General features: G+C 33.3%; 1 protein-coding gene across 1 annotated transcript; it reads left to right on the forward strand.

Moving 5' to 3' along the window:
• Nucleotides 1-13782: 13782 nt before the first annotated feature.
• Nucleotides 13783-20537, forward strand: LOC129321014 (GATA transcription factor 1). Its single transcript, XM_054966740.1, has 3 exons — nucleotides 13783-13940; nucleotides 16229-16401; nucleotides 19502-20537. The coding sequence occupies exons 2-3, from the start codon at nucleotides 16231-16233 to the stop codon at nucleotides 20069-20071; spliced, it is 741 nt and encodes a 246-aa protein (XP_054822715.1). The 5' UTR covers nucleotides 13783-13940; nucleotides 16229-16230; the 3' UTR covers nucleotides 20072-20537.
• Nucleotides 20538-20840: the final 303 nt, after the last annotated feature.

Genomic DNA, 20840 nt, shown 5'->3' on the forward strand with positions numbered 1-20840 from the left:
ATCTATGACTCTATGAAGTTGTTTTTCAATGTCAAGACTAAGAAAGCACTTGCCATCCCTCATTTGATTATTGAGTTACTTCTTGCTACTAAGGTTCCCATTACTAATTATGAGGACCAACAGCAACCCCATCAGCCTATCAAGTACCACAAAATGCATGCCAAGTCATCTCAGGTAGAGGAGTCTCTAGTAGAACATAGGGAAGAAGTCAATAGCTTACCCCTATTCATTCTCCTCCTTTTAATGTGTGGGCTAATTAGTAATTGGAGTCATCGGTGAATGTCGTCAAGAGATTGGAAGTGTAGCCTTATCATGCAGCATTTACACATACTGGGTCATAACATGCTTGGTTCATTTGTGGCATCTTCTCCTATTCTATCCATGGATCCCTCTCAGGCTGAACCCACCATAGAATTAAGCTTTCGCTTTGCTTGATTTGTGTCGTTTTTATTTGTGTCTTTATTTCTCTTGCTATTAGTTCTGTTTAGTTATTTTGCTATTTTTTTGACTATTTCATTTACTATTTTGGTTTGTAACTGATATTTGATAACTATTTACTCAATGGTCTATAACTAACTTTTTATTTCCAACTTATCTATTTGTCTATTTGATGTGATTAGTAGGTACCTATTCTCTTGAGAATATGTCACTTTTATTCCTCTGTCAAAGTCTTTCTGTCTGTCAACTCACCACGTTTGTTGGTCAGGGGAGTTTCAGTGTCCCTTTCTCTCCTTGTTTGTTTTCTATCTTTATACATTGGGGACAATGTTTAATTTAAGTGTGAAGGAGGGCGTAGTTGTTTATATATTTGTTATTTTGCTTGTCCTTGAGTTTGTTTTGTTTTAGGAGTTGATTGTACATATTTGTACATAGTTTAAAAATGATAAAAAAAATTTGAAATTTTGAAAATCTCTTAAACATTTTGTTTTAGTCATTTTATTTGTTTGTTTTTCATTGTGAATGTGGCTAAGGTTAGATTGCTTTGAGCTTGAAAAAAATTATGTTTAATTAGAAGTTAGTCCTACCTTCCTAGAACTTAGTTAATAGGCAATAAATTAAGTTTGGATAATTGACTATAGTTTGTCCAACAAGCTTGTGAGAATTTTGAGCCTAAATGTTTATTTTCCTTTAAGAGGAGTACACTTATTGTGATTCCATCTCTAAAACTTGTTTTGAATCTTTGTTGAGACTTGTAATAGCCATTTGCATACATAAAATGATTAAGGCATTCATTTCCTTAGCTAGTCTGGCCAAATAACCATCCCTTTTCATTTAAATCCGTTGTTTTACCCATTTGAGCCTTAGCCTTATTATTAAAACAAATCATCATAAGCCTTTTGTTAAGATTTTCCCACTTTTCATCCATTTTTATTCATATTTGCTACTTTAGTTAGTGCTAAGTGTTACATCCATGAAAGAAAATGAAGGACTTAGAATTTAGTTGGGGTTTCATAAGTGGTTCAAAAGAAAAAGAAAGAGGAAATAAAGGAAGAGAATATGAAGAAAGAAGAGAAAAGAATATTGAAAGTTTTAAAAAAAATAATGAATAATACAAAAAAAAATTCAAGTAAAAAAATTATTGATCTTCATTGATATCCCTTGTAAATAGTTGTAGTTTATCCTTCAATTTTCTTGATCCTCATTTAATATGCTTAGCACTAATTAGAGTATATAATTTTGACTCATTAAATAATTCTATTTCATTATCCTACCTAAAACATTACAACCTTTTAAAAGTCCTTTTGATTTGTGTGTGTAATTGCATAATTTAGTGGAGATTAAGATGAGAAACAGGCCTATGATAGATAGATTACAATAGGTGGAATTGAGTGAAACACAATCCTTAGACACCTTGAGCGTAGAGTGTATATACTTGACTGGTGAGAAAAAATATATTGAAATTTATCTTTGCTTAATTAAGTGCCTTGCTACTATTTTTTTAGAAGGGAGGAAATATTTCTAATTAAATTGAGTTCTTAGAAGTTTGAATTGCATTTGACCTTGAAATATTCACATTTTCTTTTGCCATTTTTGTATAGTTATTTTCTTTTTGTTTGAGGACAAACAAACATTCAAGTATAGGGGTTTGACGACTTTCAATATTTTATTAAATTTATTGGTGTTTTTAATGTAATTGGAAGTCATTTGTTTGAAATTTTTTAGCAAAAATATGATTAAGTGGATAAATGTGTTTGAAAATGGGCTTGAAAATATGTTAGAAGCTAATGGACCAATTCTAGCATTAATTTTAAATTTTATGCATGTAGGGAGGCCCAACTTAGGGGCCTAAAGAAAAAAATTTTGAAGTCTAAGTCAAAAAAATTAAATTTAAAAAGAAAATCTAAAAAGTTCACACTACAACATTTTTTGTCTGGCAACAGTTAATGTTGCAACAGGCAAAAAACTGTTGCCTATTCCTGGAATATGCAACAGTTTTTCAGTATAGCACTTGGTTAGAACTATAAGCAACAAACACTTAAAAACACATGGTAAGTGTTGCCTATTATCAAATAAGCAACGGTTTATCACCTATGGCCTTTTATATTCTATATAGGGAAGAAACAATTACCTGTTGCTTTTTATATTTTGCATTGGGAACAAAAAATACCTATTGCCTATCTCTCCCTATCAGAAAACCATACCCAATTATTTTTCTAGTTACTTGGCGGGTTTTTTTTCCATCTTGGCACCTTTTTAAATTAATTTTATAACTTATATTAATTTTATCTATTAAATCAATTAACTTTTTATTAAAAAATATAATTATTTTAATATTTTGATGAATTAGAATGGAAAGTGCTGCAGAATAAGAAATCCTAAATCACAAATAAGAGAAATCCCTCTTGCTCTCTCTAAATTGAAGTCTCTCTAATCGAAGTCTCTGAACAAATCTTCACCTCTATTACATTCATGATCAACTCTTTGCCATCGACTCACATTTGGGGTTATCGTCGTTGCTTAGGTTGATGCTGCTAGAGTTGTCATGGCTTGCCATCGACTTGCTTCTAGTGTTATCTTCTTTCATTATCGAAGTTGACAATTGTCGTAGGTTGCTACTACTTCTCTTGGGTGGATATTGTTGCTTCTCGTGTGGGTCGCTGCTGCCCTCTGCTTGCAGTGATCTTGAGGAAAGGGTAAGAATAATCCTTTAGGCTTTCATTTTCATTGGCTTCCTTGCTCAAAATCTTCTAGTTTCTCTTTATATACCACTAGTTTTGAATCCCCATTTTCCATATTAACCCCCTATTATTTCTCTCAGTAATAATATGAGTGCCATTTACTTAAAACTCTGAACAAGAGAAAATTCTAATGTTATATTGAAATGGGGAGGCATTTGGATGTAGCTATGATGAATTAGAAGCTTTATACATAAGAATAGGTTATTTATAATCCCTTAAAAGTTGAGGATTGAACGTCTTGTTATGAAAAGAAATGCATGAAGTGATTATGGCTAACAAAGGAGGCTAGTTCTATGAAATGGAAGGGTTTCAATCAATAATTTACAAAAATATAGATTAGTTAGATTAATGATTTTCTTGGTCTATATAAAAATGTGAATATTAGATTTCAACCAATAGTTTCAATGCACATTTGTCTCACATTAAGGACTTAAATTAGATTACCTTGTTCTTATATATCAGTTAAAAATTACTAATGTAGATAGAAGAGAAGGAAGTGAGTGTGAGCCAATGATGACGACTTGCTGGCATATATATAGAAATTCCTCAATCTGTGTATTGTCAACAAGTATTTGGGCTTACATTTTCTTCCTTTCCTCTTATATATATGATCAGTCATCTCTTGCAAAACACAAGTTCCAATGTTATCATTTTGGTTAAATCTATAGTGCATTTTGGTAACTTTTTTCCTTAAAAAAAAAGGCATGCCATTAGTATATTATTCTTGTAATTTGTCTTGGCTCCATATTGTGACACCTCATAAGTATTCTTTAGCATCTGCATGTATTAAATTATTGAGAGATATAGTAGGTGGGTTACTAGCTTTTGACAATGAATAATGAGTGTAAAATAGATAAATCTTCTTATTTTCATTAGTAAATCAACCATGTTGGATTTGGCAACTCAATTCAAAAACATATCATTTTATTTATGTATCATTTATTTTCATATGTATTCAATTTTATAAATATAAAAAATTGTTCAAAATTAAGATAAATATATCTTTTAAAAAAATGCTTGTGCCAGATCGTTAGCCTTTGTACTTACCAATAATGTGGACCACTAGTTACCATACGCATATCATTTTTTATGCTTACCCCTAAGTGCTCACTATACCTTTTTTTTCTTGACACGTTACCTAAAATACTTTTGTTCATGCCTTTGTGATCCATGCCACTATATAAATTTATATTCAATATCATTATTCATTTAATTTTAATGTGGCTTTCTATTAATAAAATCAGTACAGTTGTAGATATTATCTAATTAATCTATTTTGTACCAAAAACTAAATCCTTCATTTCTTTTCCAGCTATGTTTCTTTAGTTTATAGCTGCCTTTGTTGACTTCTATTAGTTTGTATGAAAAGTCAAATGAGTGTGTCTTAGTTGAGCTATGAATGGGATCAATTAGGTAACCGAAGATTTAAACAACCTTGTTCTTAAAAATTATATATTAAGTTGATAAGCCTTGTGCATATAAGATGCTAGCATTTTGGCTTAGGTCTAAGTAGGGACATAGATGTAGTTTAATATGTATTATACCTCTTAAGGCATTGATTTTAACTCTAACTCTTATATAACTCTAAATTTCATAATACTATATATGTTTGGAGAATGATTGGGTTGATAAACCTTGGTATGGTGATGATATCATTAAAGGCGTTGAGTACTTTCTAGATTTTGCATTCACTGATGGAAATCTTGTGAAAAGGAGATTTTATGCCCTTACACTAATGTTGCAATAGGAAGTGGAAAAAAAAGAGATGTAGTGTTTGACCATTAATAAGCAAAGGCTTCATATGAGGTTACACAAATTGGGTTTTTCATGGAGAAAGGATAGGTGTTATGGATGTTGATACACTGGTGATGAAGATGTTTTTATGTGATGACATAAATGGTCTGCTGTATGAGACATTTAAAAATGTAGTTGAAGCAAGTGATGTTTGTGAAAGCCTCAATGAACAAGCAAGAAGTTCTATAAATTACTTGATAAAGGGAAGCAAGAGTTATATCCTGATTGTAAGAAATTCACTACCTTGTCATTTATCATCTGAAGTTATTTGTTAAAATGCCTTTATAGATAGAGTAATGCATCATTTACAGCACGTCTAGAATTATTAAAAGAGGCTTTTCTAGATTTGAATATTCTCACCTCTTTTAATAAAACAAAATCTACAATAAGGGACTTGGGTTTAGATTACAAAAAGATTGATGCATGTCTCAATGATCGCATGTTGTTTTGGAAAGAGCTAAACAAAAGTGGAGGCATCGTATGGGGCCAAAAACCTTTGCTTTAATTTGGGAAAGCATGGTAAACATTTTTCCTTGTTGATGGATATTTGTTCTAATTGCTTTATATAAGTATTGTTATTATATTGGTTTGACTAAACTAATTGGTACCATTCTTTTTTTTTAGCATGAAAAATTAATAGGTACCCTTCTTAAGTAGAAATGTTGTTCAAACTTGTCAAAGTCATACAGGAAAGCAGTTAGAAAAGAAACTCAAATACGTGTTCCACCATGCAAATCAATAGACATTTATGCAAGTTTTACAAAGAGGATGAGCCACTTCACCAAAACAAGGATGATTTCATTTTAAAAGCTTAGGCTTAAGACTCATTTCACAAAAACATAATTCATTAGAGAAAAATACAGTGGAAGCAAATCATACATTTCTCTAATACGTGGTGGACACAACCCACCAGCATTCCTATCTCAATTACATGCATTTTTATCACAAAAATCAAGTGGCAATTTGGTTCATACATCACGGCGTGCAATATGTGCACCGTGGCATATGGCATTAAGCCACACACTCAACCTGTTCTGTGTCATGCGTTGTAGCATGTGACACCATGCGCCGTGGTACGCCTGTCTGATTTTTTATTGTTATGTTAACAACAAAAATGCCAATTTCTACATTTCACAATTTTGCACAAAATGCCATTTCTTAGCATAACTTGACCCACTTGGCCATTTCTAATCATATTCATATACATTCATGTTCACGATACAATCTTAGCCCTAAATTACTCATTTTATCATAATTTGTCACTTGGGCTTAAGATTCACCAACACAAACAACTATTTCAACACAAATACACAAATCATAGCCCTTTGGTTCAATTCAACACATATACACATAATCAGGCTAGATTTCACAAGACTTCGATTCAAATCATGCATTTAACCCTATGCCAACTCATTTACACATATATCCATAATTCTCAATTCAGTTCATTATACAAACTCAGAGTACATGGCTTCACAACTCAAGCTGGTCTAGACTTTCTTCCCTTGCCCAATCACTTTCTAGTCTTGAAAACATATAACCACAGGGGTGAGATAAAAATCTCAATAACAGAATAACTTACTCCTATTGACTATCACATGTAACATGGAAGTAAAACATAATATATCATTAAAACCTCATTAAAATAGCATTTGTTACATATATCATTTCATTTCTTTTTCACATATATCATTCCATTCTTAACTTTTCATCATTCACAAAGGATTCCATAGCATTTCATAGCATATCACAGCATCATATAGCATGCTAGCATGATCACTACCAACCAAATCTCCAAATCACCTCGACACAAAATCATTGGCTCATCTTAAACTAATGTATACTCTTATTAGCCTTGAGCTCACCTATGTGGTTGAATCATCCGGCCAAAGATGTCCTAATGCACATACAAACTATGGTTTCCCTAATACACACTAGGGCGTCGTTGACTCTAACACTGTATTACATAGACACTAAGGAGTTTCTCATCTCTAACACTGTACCTTAATAGGCACTAAGGAGATCTTCTCCACCACCGTACCTCAATAGGCACTAAGGAGAATTATTTCCAATATCGCACCCTATTAGGTACTAAGAAAACCTTGCCATATGGTCTTAATCATCCCTTCCACTGGAGTGAACTCCTACCCCTATGATCATACTTTCTTAACCATTTAAGGTTCCTATTTATCATTTTACTCATTTTCTCATACATGGCATATATAATTTACATATCATTTGAAAACACCCATTTCAATGCTTTAATTCAACTAAAAGCTATTTCACACAGCAATCACACAATGTTATAAAACATACTCAGTTCAAAATCATTTATGTACTATATAGCTTACTGACATACAGTTACAAAAAACAGTCAAACAAAGTAAGTTATTTGGTTATCTCAACCCTTTTGTCACTTGAAAGGTTACCCGTGGATTTCAACTATCACAACAGCTTATCTTAAGCTTCTTTTCTCTACTCATACATCCAATATGCCAATCTGAACACATTTGGCACGTTTTAGTCATTTAGTCCATTTTGACCAAAAACTCATTTTTTACTACTTAGGGCTTTATTCATCCATAAACTCTTTTCCATTTATCCATTTTAGGTCTATTACTACCCAATTACTACTTTACATCAACTCAATCGATCTTAGTTCACAAAAATCAAATTTTTGCCCTAAATCTCTCTCTATAAGGTCAAATTAAGCCTATGGGTTCAAAGCTCTACCATTCAGCTTAACACTAGTTGCAAAGCTCTAATTTAACTTCTAAAAATCTTTTTATTACTATTGACCAAGAATCAAACCCCTCAAATTCCACCAATCTGATTTTCTTATAACTCATTTTCAAAGAAATTTGTGTAGAATGGAAGGTAATATGTAACTTACCTGACAAGTTATCAATCCGAATCACCTTCCAATGACTTGAAATACCTTGCTCTAGCTTCTCAGCCCTTCACCTCTCTTCTTTCATGTGTTTCTCAAACCTTACTCTTCTAAAATTTTTGAAATTTCATGACTTATGAAGGCAATTTCTGGTCCAAGCGCCGTGATGCATACAGCACAAGCTGCAATGCATGGCACAGTGAGATTTCTTCTCACCATGCACACTTGCTTCAACCCAAAACACACTCCTATAACCTATATATGTTCATGCAACACATTAACAAGTCAAAACATCAAGCAATCATCTGAATCTCTAATCCCACACTAATTACCATTTTATCTCGATTAACCACTAATCTCGAGATTAAGAAATTCAAAATGTTATAGTGCTAGCCTATATAATGCTATACTAGATGTTCCATGGTACTAGACCGACTATATAGATTTGTTCTTTCACCTCTCTACACACACATATCCATACATACCCCGAGTAAACTTCTACACTCTATGATTATTTCACACATATTACTTTTTCACAATTTATACCATGCACACACACACACACACATATTCATACAGATCAATCTAAACTAGCAATCGTCGCATTTCCATTTTACAAATCAATGTCATGCTAAAATCGTTTACAAAGCAATTTTATGCATAGAAACTAACAAAACCATAATTTCACAATTATACAATTACTTCTACATAGTTATAATAGTTAATAACTATAATAAACTATATGGTTACCTCAACCCCTTTGTTTTCAAGAAAGGGTTACCCACATTTTCCTCAACCTTACCTACTTCCTCTTGCTACTCAACTCGTCACACATGAGAATCTACACAATTAAGGCACCCAGAGTCAATTCCATCATTGATAAAAAGTGCCAACTATAGCAATCAAGCACCTAATCAGTACCATTTCCCTTGTTCATACTGATTCACGTGTGTTATGACCAATCACCACTCATGACAAGCACTAAGCTTCTCGCACTCAAGTTTCTCTCACTACTCTCTCTCTCTCTAAACTAGGTTAAATTAAGCCTAAAGCTTTAAAGCTTTATTGTTCTGACTCAAACCAGTCATAAAGTACTAGTTTAGTACCAAAGGACCTTTCTATTACTATAGGGTAAGAAATTAACTCCATAAACCTTTGAATTCAATTTTTCAATAATTAAAACTAAGAGAAAATAGAGGAGAATCAAAGGTTAAGGAAGTACAAGACTTACTCGATAAGCAACAGGTTGGAAATATTATCCTTACTCCCAATTTCGCTTCCCCTAGCAGAGGTCTACTTCTTCTCCATGCCTAACTAGTCTTCTATTTTCCACAAGCAGACACATCCTTATTTACCAAGTTTATGCACCATGCATCATAGTCCATCCATCCTCAACCACAGCGTGTGGCATAATGAGGAAAATCCTCACTATCCTCACATGCTTCACTTCCAAATGCCGTTCTTCTACTCATATCTATTCATATAATATCCTAAAGAGTCAAAATAATATTTCACTATCCAAAATCCTAATTTCTCATTAAATCACTAATTAAATCCTTAATCAATATTAATGTAAGAATTAAAAATCTGAGATGTTACAATTACCCAAGAAAAATTGAATCCAAGCCTCAACCATACCTAAAAGCATCAAGATTCGCATAAAAGGGAGAGGGAGATGTGAGGGAAGCTTACCCGAGATGTAGCAAGCTCAAAGTACCTCTAATAAGATGATAGAATTAAGCCTTAGCAACCCCAACCCTTCTATCCTCGCTGCTCTTATTTTCTTTCCTTCCTTTCTTTTAATTTTCAATCTGTTTCATGATTGATAAGTGCAAATTTTTGTGCATGTGTAGCGGCACATTGGTGCGTCCCCTATGGTGCATGGTATAAAGAATCCCAAACTCATTTTAGGTCTCTCTCCATGCCACAGCATACTTATCTCTAATCTAGCCCTCTTCTAAGGCTGTCTAATGATCCATTAGCTACATTTGGCTCCTAAAAATGTCATTAATCAAAAATTCACTTGAAAATTATCATTCTTCAATTCTCAGATTGAAGACTTAGGATGATTTATACATATGAAATTTTGATTTGTATGAAAGCATGATCTTAGGGGTGGGAGTTCACCCTTAGGGAGAAGTAGCAAAAGGCCATATGGCATATTCTCTATAGTACCTATGAGATACGGTGTTAGAGAATTGTATCTCCTTAGTACCTATTAAGGTACGGTGTTGAAAATTATCTCTTTAATATCAATGTGGTGCAGCGTTGGAGATTTAGACTCTTTAGTATTGATGTGATGCAGTGTTGGAGTCAATGACACCTTATGGTATGTGATAAGGGAAACCATAGTCTGGAAGTAGGTTAGAATACCTTTGGTTAGGTGATTCTACCATTGAAGGTATGCTCAGGGATGATGACTATGTGTGTTGGTCTAAGACGAGCCTATGATTTTCAGTTAAGGTGATTTGGAGGTTCGGATGGTAGTAATTATGCTATATGCTATATAAGTGGTGAATTGTGGTGAATATAGTTTTGAAAAGTGGTGAAATGATATATATTGATGTGATTTAAAGTGAAATTCATGGCATGTGTTTTGTTTAAATGTATATTATATAATACTTGCTTATGGTTACATGTGATAGTCAGTAGTAGAGAGTTATTTTATTATTAAGACTATTATCTCACCCCTGTGGTTACATTTTTAAAGGTCAAAGTAGTGAGCTAGATAAGGGAAAAGAGTTACAACTGGCATAGTTGTGCTATTACCATGGAAATTGTCAAGTTTGTGTAATGAACTCAAATTTAGTATGAATATTGTGTATATAAGTTAACATAAGATTTGCATGCATGTTTTGAGGTTTGATTTGATGAGATATGTAGTGATTTTGTAAAGCTCATCCCTTATATGTGAATATGTGGTGAAATGAGCACTTGGGGTTAAGATTTAGTTGTGAACATATTGTAACTATGTCAGTGGTGAATATGAAGTGAATTTGTTGTAATATTGTAGTGAAAATGGCCAGAGGAATATTTTTTGTGATAAGTTGTGAAAAGTTCATGTTTGTAAATATGGGTTGTTGAATGGCCAAATCTTAATGCGTGTGTATATTTGATATAAAATAGGGTCAATCAGGTGTAATAGTTTCTTTTGGACTTTGTTCAAGGACTAGAATGGTCTAATGAGACAATATGATTGATTTTAGCACTTAGGTGCACTAAATTTTTAGAAAATGTAACTTTTTTGCACTTAGGTGTCCAATTTTTGATTGGACTATTAGATCATATCCAAAACTTATCTCATTAGTTATCTTATGGAATAAGCTTTGTGTGGGTACTTGAATCACTCCGATCGGACATCGCATGTGAAAACAACACATGTTGAAAGTTCATCCTGCCAACTATCATATGATAGTTGCAAAATTTGTCATGTGCACCACAGTGCACAACATGCTTACGTCGCGGCGCATGACACAAAGAAGAGCTACTCGTGGCTATGTGCCACATGCCGCGGCGCATGACTTAGTTTTTGACCTTATTTCTTTGTTCTAAAAGTATGCATGGATTCCAATGAATAGATAAGTTACCTTCTGCTATGCTATGCTCTATTTTGTATTGAGTAAGTTGAGAATTTTGATGATTTACAAAATGAGTCTTGGATCTAAACTTTTCAAATAAAGTATTTGAATACAGTTTGGTCTTATTAGTGTGGTGATTAAGTTAACCCCTCCTAATGTCAGGTGGATATTAAGAGAGATTACATCTCACACACTAAGTCTCCACATGGTTCTCATGTTTTTGCTCCTCCCAATTAGCATTGTTGTTCTAGCCTCTCATCTTGGCCAACGCTTATTCTTGTTTTTAAATCCCTCCAGTAAGGCCTAAAACTAAATCCCACATCTTCCTCAACAAAGCATCATTATTTTAAGGTTGTAGTTGCTAATTAGCAATATTAGTTCCTTGAGTGAGTGTTCATCTCTCCTCTCCTCAAGGATGCAGTAATACCAACAAGTTAGCACCATTAAAATAAATCACAAAAAAGATAGAAGCATATGTGTTAATAGTGGACATTATTATGAGAAACCTATATGCAATGCGCACACAACTTCATAGAGCCTTGAAACACAAGGTTCTAATACTGATAATATAACGCCTTACTTTCAAACCATACAATGGTAAAAAAAAAAAAAAAGATCCAGCATGATAGAAAATATTGAACTAATCTGTTTTAAAATAAAATGAAATTAAGTTTAGAAAGTGTTTAGAAGCATTAACACCAATCATAGAAAATGTTCATACTGTTAGTACTCGATGAACCAATAGATGCAAATGGTCAAAGAGAATGGAAATCAAGCTTTGTTTCTAAAAGGAGTTTCAACAATAAGATAGAACCCGTTACCATGTTTCACTTAATCTTTGTGACCCATACCGAGAAATCCCAAATTATGAAAAATAAAAATCATTCCAGAGTTTCACGCATATTAAGTGAGTTACCCTTAAATGCCAACTTGGACACTAGAGGACTTGCTTCTAGACTCGGTTTCCCCATTAATCTTCCTAATGGCCGCACTTTATTTCACAGATCCACCGGTCACTTGTCCGATGGATGCCTCATCATCAATTTTCTCTATCAGTCATCATCATCTTCTTCTCACTCTCTTCTTGTGTGGTTACTTTAAAATTGGAAATCATCTTAAATCTCAAAATTCCTCCCATCAATTTTCTGAAGTATTATAAAAATCCTAGACCACAATCCTGTGAAATGTCTTTAGGTGATTTATGACTTTCTCCACTGATTTGATAGTGGACTTGACTTGAGAATTTGCTTGTTTCTTGCAATTTTCCTTGAAAATGCTGTCATCAGGAAAAGGTTGTGGATTGGGAAGGGTTGGTCTCGAATGAGGAAGAAGATAGCATTTGAAGAGTTTTTGGATTTTTGAACTAATCACACCCTATCATACTAACAAGGTTAAGGTAATATTGTACCTTTAAATATTTTATAATGCCAATTACACCTTTTAGAAAAAGGCAAATTTATACTTAGCCCTATTGATTATAATAACTTACTGTTGTCATGCAAAATAACATTCTTACAACTTTGGGGTAGCTTATAAAAAAAGGTTGATTTCATAGACCATATACTAGTAATATCCTAGTAACGTTATGATAATGGCAACAATATAATAAGGGAAAATTATATGTAAGTTCCACACAATACATTTAAATACTTTAAGCTATTAATGTGTTGTTAATATTTTATCATTATAATAATATCCTGTCATTATAATGTGTTGTTATTTTCTTTTATTAAGTTATTAATAGACTTTGTAGTATTTAATTGTAACATATGGGACTTCAAAATAATTCTCTCTTATACTAATAATGAAGCAAGTTTGCAGGTAAGAAATGAAGCACATTTATTTAAGGATATTTTTATCATTTCACTAAGGTTTTTTTTTTTTCCCTTGTTGATGTAGGTAGGTTGGCTCTTAAATTGCAAGAACTAGATATGAAAAACTCCATAGTCACCTTCAAGTATTTTTTAGATAGGCAAATAATTACGCTAAGTGATTGCTTAACAGGCCTCAACCAATAACATAGAAATTCAAATTTTTGATATCTTACCGATTAGTTATAGCAATATTTTGTACATTGCTATGACCTAAACTATTTTTTTTGTACAGGTTTACCTGTTGTCCTGCATTAAAAAAAAAAGGTGATATTTCCTTAATAATGTAGTTTGTATAAATTTTTATATCTATACTGGTCAAATTTTTTTTAATATTTATGGGTATTTTTTTCCCCACAAAATCGATATGTGGATACTGAATTTTAGATTTTGGTCGTTCGTTATTTGAATTTATTTCTTTTTCCCCTTTTTTAAAAAGAAAATCCCCAAATCTACCACCATCCCTAAATCCCTACAGGCCTCTCGCTCTCATCCTCTCAATATCTGACAGTCGACCACCCTCCTTCAGCTTTTTGCTCTCTCTCTCTCTCTCTCTCTCTCTCTCTCTCTCTCACATATCCTCGCTTCAACCCTCTTGGAGTTGGAAAGCTTCGCCAAATAGGATATTGTAAGTACTATATTTCACTGTTAGTTCGCTTATCCATGCTCCTCATTTTCATATAGGCTTATTTTCATATTTAAACTTTGTACTTGACTATGGTTTATTTTGCTTTAATTTCATTGTCTGTTAGTTGAACTTTTAGTTTTCTCATTTTGTTGCGACAGTTTTTCCTTTGTTTTTTTTTTTATTGGGTTGTAATTGAATCTTCTGCAATGTTATTGCAATCCTTTTTTATTTTAACCAATTCATGGTTTGAGAAGTGTATACGGTTTGCTTTGAAGTGGTCAGAAGCCAAATTGAAGTGCCATCAGATTTTTTTTTTTGCTATTATTTCACTGTTTATTCTAATTTTTTTTTTTTGCTAATTTCATTACTATTGTTATTAAATTTTGATATATGTTATTAAATTTTCATAATCTATTGTTCCCAATTGCATAATGCTGTATGTTCCTTATAAAAATATGAATGATGATTCTAAATTTGTACTGTGTTATTTCTCCATTATCTATTTTCTTGTGTCTTATTTTGGTTTGTTGTCATTCCCTCCAGTAGCTGAAAATGGTTATTAGTTTATTGATTCTCTGTATTTTTTCCTTTTATGTTTTGGATTTTATATTTTATGCTGTATGTGTGATACATTACACTGTTGTTTTTTCCCGCCCTCAACCTCTCAAAATTCCTTTCTTTTGGCCATTGTACTTTGTAATAGCTTCTCCATGTTGCCTTTCATCCTATAAACCATATAACACTTGTTTCTCATTTGATTTGGTTTCTTAATTTTCATTAATCTGCTTATCATACTTCCTTGTTGAATAATTTTTCTCCTGGATATACCTCTATACCATTGTTTTGGTATTGGTGTAAAATTATTATGAGCTTATGAAGAAGAATAAATTGAAGTATGGCTTAATTTCAAATGTTAAATGCAAGCTATCGTAAGGGTGATGGATATTTACTCAAATATGCTTCAAATTTAATAAGAACAAACGAATCACATTCCTTATATCTGATACTTTGATTTCTTGAAATTATCTAATTGCCAAAAGTTGAATTGATACTTGAAGACTTGAAGGCCATTAATAACTGATGATTAAAATAAAAATTGGAGTCTATTATCTCTGAGATGGTAGACAAGAAATAAAGTGTAGTTATTTTATTAGATGATGGGAAAGGGAATTGATTTCATAATTATTTAAATTTTGAAGAAACATAAACAGAAGCCCCTAATTTTGTAAAATACCATCTCTTTTTGTTTTCTTCTTTCATTTGAATTAAAGTCGGGCTAACATGATAGTATATTGAATGGTTTTTCCTATTGGGTTTTATAAAGATTGTTCTGAATATATATTTGGTCTTCAGCATGCCTATTGTATTCAGATTCAGCTCTCAAATTTGTATCAATGACAAGTTCCTTACAAAAAATTGATACCTACTGTGAGATACCTTTGTGGGTTTATATTTTCATTGAACTTTCCTTCACATTCTTTTGGATCACCTGTTTTATGCATTTTAAAGGAAAATGCTACATTGTGAAACGTCAGCATTTTATCATTTCAGAGGCGTTTCTCATCAGCATCACACTTCTAACTGATGACGAACTGTCTAATTGATAATTTCATATAATTTAGGTTTTTTTTTAATTACTGTAGTAACATTGATGTTTGGGGAATTGGCTGATATTCCATTGATTTTATTTCTTTGAAGGCAGACACCTTATTTTCCTTTTATGTGGACTCTTTTTCCCCTTCTCTCTCCAATAATATGTCTTCTTCTTTCCCATAAGTTGTATGTATTCCTGTTCTGTAATAACATAGAAGACTGACTTATGGGCCTGTATAATTTCCCCTTAGTTTATTAAAGCACATTATAAGAGCATAATTCAAAATCTTGACAACCATCAAATGGAGACTTAAGCAAGCATGAGACTGACCCTTACAAACCAATTTGTGAGGGAGAAAAATCATGCCATTAAATACTGTAATAATTGTTTTAGCTATGAAATGTGGGATCCATAGTACCATTGCCCTTGAAGAGCCAACATTCTCAACACCAATAGCAGAAGCACTGTATAATATGGACATCCCTTTGTATAATTATGTGATGCTTGCGGCACTCTCTACAGGTAGCCCTTTTCAAAGAGGTTGCTCTGCCCTCATGACAGGCATTGTTTCATTAATGTTTTCCATGTTCCCCTTGTTAAGAATTGAGTTTTTTTGCTATGCAAACTTCTTTTGCATGATCTGTATTAATTATCTTAGTTGCTTATATACTTATTGGCATACATGTACTTTCAGAGATGGAGTCTCTTGGTTATGTGGATGACCTCCTGAATTTCTCATCAGACATAGGTGAAGAAGATGAGGAGGATGATAAACCTAGGAAAGCCCTGTCTTCTCTTACCCTTAAATGTAGTGATCCTGCATCATTAAATGCTTTGAACGCAGATGATCCAAACCATTCATTTTCTGTAAGTTTGATGGGGCATTTCATCATTTTAATGTTTATGAGTGTAGAAACAAGGTTTAATTTTCTTTTGTACTTTTTTATAAGATAAAAGCAATAATTCCTTTATCAACATTAACAGGGAGGATATACTCCTATCTGACTAAAACACATAACTATGAAAAATAATATAACTTCATGCTAATTAAAATATGATTACAGTTAAAACAGAACCCTTAACTTATCTTATTCTATCAGAAATAGAACATCTGAACTAACCTTTAAACACACAGACGGGTATCCCAAAAACGTACTGAAATCAAATATTTATTTCTTAAAATAAAATAAATGGCAATTAAAATGGATGCATAATGACATAATATCCAGTGTTCCCCCTGATCTAGGTATTCCTTGCTTCGAGTTAGAGTTTTTCAAATTTAATCCTTGAAAGTTGAAACAGCCCTAGTCATTAAGTTGATCTACCAGGACATTAGTTGGTTGTTTCTCAAGAATCCAAATTTTGGATTTGTTGTTGTTGGTGCTCGATGGAGCATGTTAGGAATATATAAGAACAAAATTAGGGCCACTCAAAGCCCATTATACTTGGTCCATACTAGTTGACTGATATATGAGCAATGTCAATGTAGGCAAGACTTATGCATTTCATTTGAGAAGTAAACATAACTTATCTGCATTATTCTGTTTTTTTTTTTTTCCTTGTCAAAAACTCTTAACATGATATCATATCAGAGCCATTGCTCTTGCGAGCATATTCCTATCAATTTCAACCAAAGCCTTTAATCAGCAGAACAGTGTCTGGTAAAAAAAAAAATAGCAGAACAGTGAAATAGATCTTCTATAGGCCTATGAATCCAGATCTCCTATTTCAAGAACGTGCAAGAAAATCATCTTCTGCTGTAGGATTGAAATATGTCGATTTGGAAAAGCCAGTTTTGATCGTGGTTGAGAATTGCAGAGATCTGTTTTCAAGGCTTTCTTGTTCAACTCCCTTAGAGAAATCGTGCATTGGGGAGAAGCTAGCAGGGATCAACAATGATAGTTTTTGAAGCAGATCAGTGGCATGAGATTATGTTGTCTTGGAGAGTGGCTTGACATGGGTTTGGTGTGGGATCTAGAAAGAGGAAGCTATGGCATCCAGAAACAAACTGCCACTGTTGTGCGGGCTGGTTCTGTTTGTGAGATGTTTGGTAAAACAGGAGAGGAATCTGATTCATGAATCCAGTGAGAGAGAGTATTAGCCCCATAGGTTGTAACATTGCAAGAAGATTAAAGCAGAGAGAGAGAGAGAGAGAGAGAGAGAGAGACAACAAAGAGAAGCTGGGAAAATATAGTTGTTTTCCCCCACATAATAAAGATTTTAAAAGAAAAACAGAGAGAAGAGAAAACATGATGATGAAGATTGGAAGGTGGGAAAAGAAAATGAGGGAATGGTTGATTGAAAAGAAGAAAGAATGAAAGAGAGAAGATGAGGAAGGAAAGAAATAGTTTGATGATAACGATGAGAAGTTGAAAACAAAAACAACGGATAGTTTATTTGGAGTTAATCATTAAGACAGGATCATCGTTAGATAAGGGGAAAATGAAAAAAGTAGTGGATATCAGAAGAATGAAGATGAAGACAGTGGAATGTTTCTTGCTACCAGGTCAATGATATCAATGCTTGCAAACCCGTGGCTATCTTGTGTCCAATTCAATTGTTGCATTGTTGCTGCTGTCTTAGTTAGTGTTGGTACGCATCTTGTTTCTTCTGGTTTGTTTTATTTGAAAAGGCAAAAGAAAAAAATATCAGTAGAATGTTAGGAATATATGATAATATAGTTTGTGTTGGTAGATGTTGGTTCATGTTAGCGGAATGACAAGTGAGCAAGTCAGTGCATATAAAGGACTTAGTGTTGCATTTTGATTGAGAAGGAAATTATCATTTCGCCACATTATTCCGTGTTTTCTCTCCAAATCTTTAACAGTGCTGCATCATCAATAATGGAATTTTTCCTGCCACATCCTTGGATATATATTTAAGTGTTTTCATTCCAATTAGTTGGGTTATTTCTTTGCCTGACTCCTCTTTAATGGTCTTGAGTGGTTCAGGCCTTCAAGGCTTTAATACATGTAGAAATTTAAGATTCAACTTTGAGCTTTTCTTAGTAGATGGAAGCCATGCGAAACAAAAAACAAACAAAAAAAAAAATCTTCAATTAAAACATGTAACTCCTAAATATGATAACTTCAACTTGATCAAAGTAAAATAAACTCTATCTGGACAGAACATTTAACTTGATCCCATTCTAACCAAAATAAAACTTATAAACTGCCATTGCCCTTGTGGCACGCTGATCACCCTCGGATCCCTCTCACCTACTAACACTTGTAATCAAAATCAAACTCACAATACTCGTAAAATGCTCAGAAATACTATCCAAAAGAATAAGTAAAAACAGAAACTAAAATAAAATCAATTTGATCAAAAGAGAAGTTCATAATGACATAATCTCTAACAATGAGTTAGTGAGAGAACTGAATATGTTGCAAACTAATTGAGTTGTGCTTTTTGGGACTTCTGCCATTAAGAAAAGAGAAAGCAAGGAGAGGAATTTCATTTTATATTTTATTGGAATGAGGGTTGGCCCTCAAATTGTTTGTCAAGAGAGTACAGCATTTCTTGCTTCACAAGTTTGTCTTGTTGGACGTTTAATGCTTCAGTCATGGACTAGTACTACCCCAATGGCATGTTGGAAATTATAAATTGCCACTATAACCTAAACCTTTGTCTAGCCTTGTCCTCAGAAATTTGGTCTACTATCAGTAATGATATTTATCTTGTCAAGGCTTGAATATCATTAGTTTCCCCCAGAGTTTTGATTTTTGTTTTCTATCTATATTATGGGTTATCTCAGATAGATTAGAAGTATAAGCATTCTGCATTACATATTCCATCTTACTGCCATACTTTTAATTCAACTGGGTTTACTCTAATCTGTTGGTAACAATTGTCACGTACAAGTCAAAGCCGGGTGCTGTTATTCAGCTTGGAAGAATTCATTGTTTTTTAATACCTAAAGTCTTAAGAGTGATGTGAAGATTAACTTTCCTTTCCCATGATTCAGGAGTTTGCAGAAGAAGAGCTTGAGTGGCTATCCAACAAAGATGCTTTCCCGGCTGTTGAAACATTTGTTGACATTCTCTCTATTCAACCAAACCTATCAAAGCCCCAAACCCCAGTCTCAACGCTTGAATACAGTGCAAGCAGTACCAACAGTAATAACAGTGCTAACAATGTTACCCTCTTAGACGGCTATAATCACACTAAGGTTCCTGTCCGACCACGAAGCAAGCGTCATAATAGGCAACCCCGTGGTGTTGCTGACATATCTAGCCGGCAAATTTGGCGGAACCAACCGAGTAACACGATTACCAAGCCAGAAGCAATGATAACAATCTCAGTAATAGGAAGGAAATGCCAGCACTGTGGAGCAGAAAAAACTCCACAGTGGCGGGCAGGACCCCTTGGGCCAAAAACTCTTTGTAACGCATGTGGGGTTAGGTACAAGTCTGGGCGACTTTTGCCTGAATACCGCCCTGCAAGTAGCCCTACATTTTGTAGTGAATTGCATTCAAATTCCCACAGGAAGGTAATTGAGATGAGGAAGCAAAAGCAAATGGGAAGCAACGGATGAAGGTGATGGTAATGGTGAGTTTTGCTTTAGAACATAGAAATTAGTGTCGTTAGGACTTAGTTATTTCTTTTAATTATTTATATTTAATTTAATTTAATTCTTCTCTCTCTGTGGGATGAGCTTAGATCACAGCTAAAATTATTTGTTTTTATGGATGATCCAATCAGGCGAGTCTTGAATTTGTAGTGTCATGGTTTTGTTGGAAACGACTAGTCAAACATTCTATTAGTTTTGGCTGTTTTCATGGTTGTCATTTTAGTCAGATTCAGGTTTAGGTAAAGCATGAGTCAGTTTAGTGATGGATAATGTAATATACAGTCTAATGTTGTTGTGACATCGTTTAGGTTGTCTTGAGACATTGTAACATTGTTCATGTTGTATTTTTAAGGTTGATCTGTTGTATGACTTATCGGAAAAGACAGGCAATATTTGTCCCTTAATTATCTGATCGTCTTTTGACTTAGAAGTCCTGCTTCGTGAGAAAAATTATACATGAATTGGTGAAACTGAAAGCTTTCTTCTTTATTCGAAGTAGTCATATTTTATGAGGAATAAGCGCTATTTGAACCTTGATGTTCAATAATATTTTTGTAAGTTGAGTAAATGTTGGTTGATTGAAGCTACTTGGCTATTCTGTTGCATTAATGAATTTTCCTTTCCCATTTCTCATTCTCAATAGTTGCTAGTTTGACTATTTGATGAGATCAAAATTATACCAATGATATTATACTTCAAAAAGACGAAATTTTAGTTTCTATTTATTTATTGC

This window comes from Prosopis cineraria, unplaced genomic scaffold (assembly GCF_029017545.1).
Source record: "Prosopis cineraria cultivar Desert tree isolate PC_DT_omini unplaced genomic scaffold, ASM2901754v1 PC9, whole genome shotgun sequence".
NCBI lineage: Eukaryota > Viridiplantae > Streptophyta > Magnoliopsida > Fabales > Fabaceae > Prosopis > Prosopis cineraria.

Bases quoted from the DNA above. Each gene is read 5' to 3' on its own strand.
- LOC129321014 (XM_054966740.1), top strand. From the start codon at position 16,231: ATGGAGTCTCTTGGTTATGTGGATGACCTCCTGAATTTCTCATCAGAC. The intron at 16,402-19,501 runs GTAAGTTTGATG...CCCATGATTCAG, and splicing joins ATCCAAACCATTCATTTTCT to GAGTTTGCAGAAGAAGAGCT.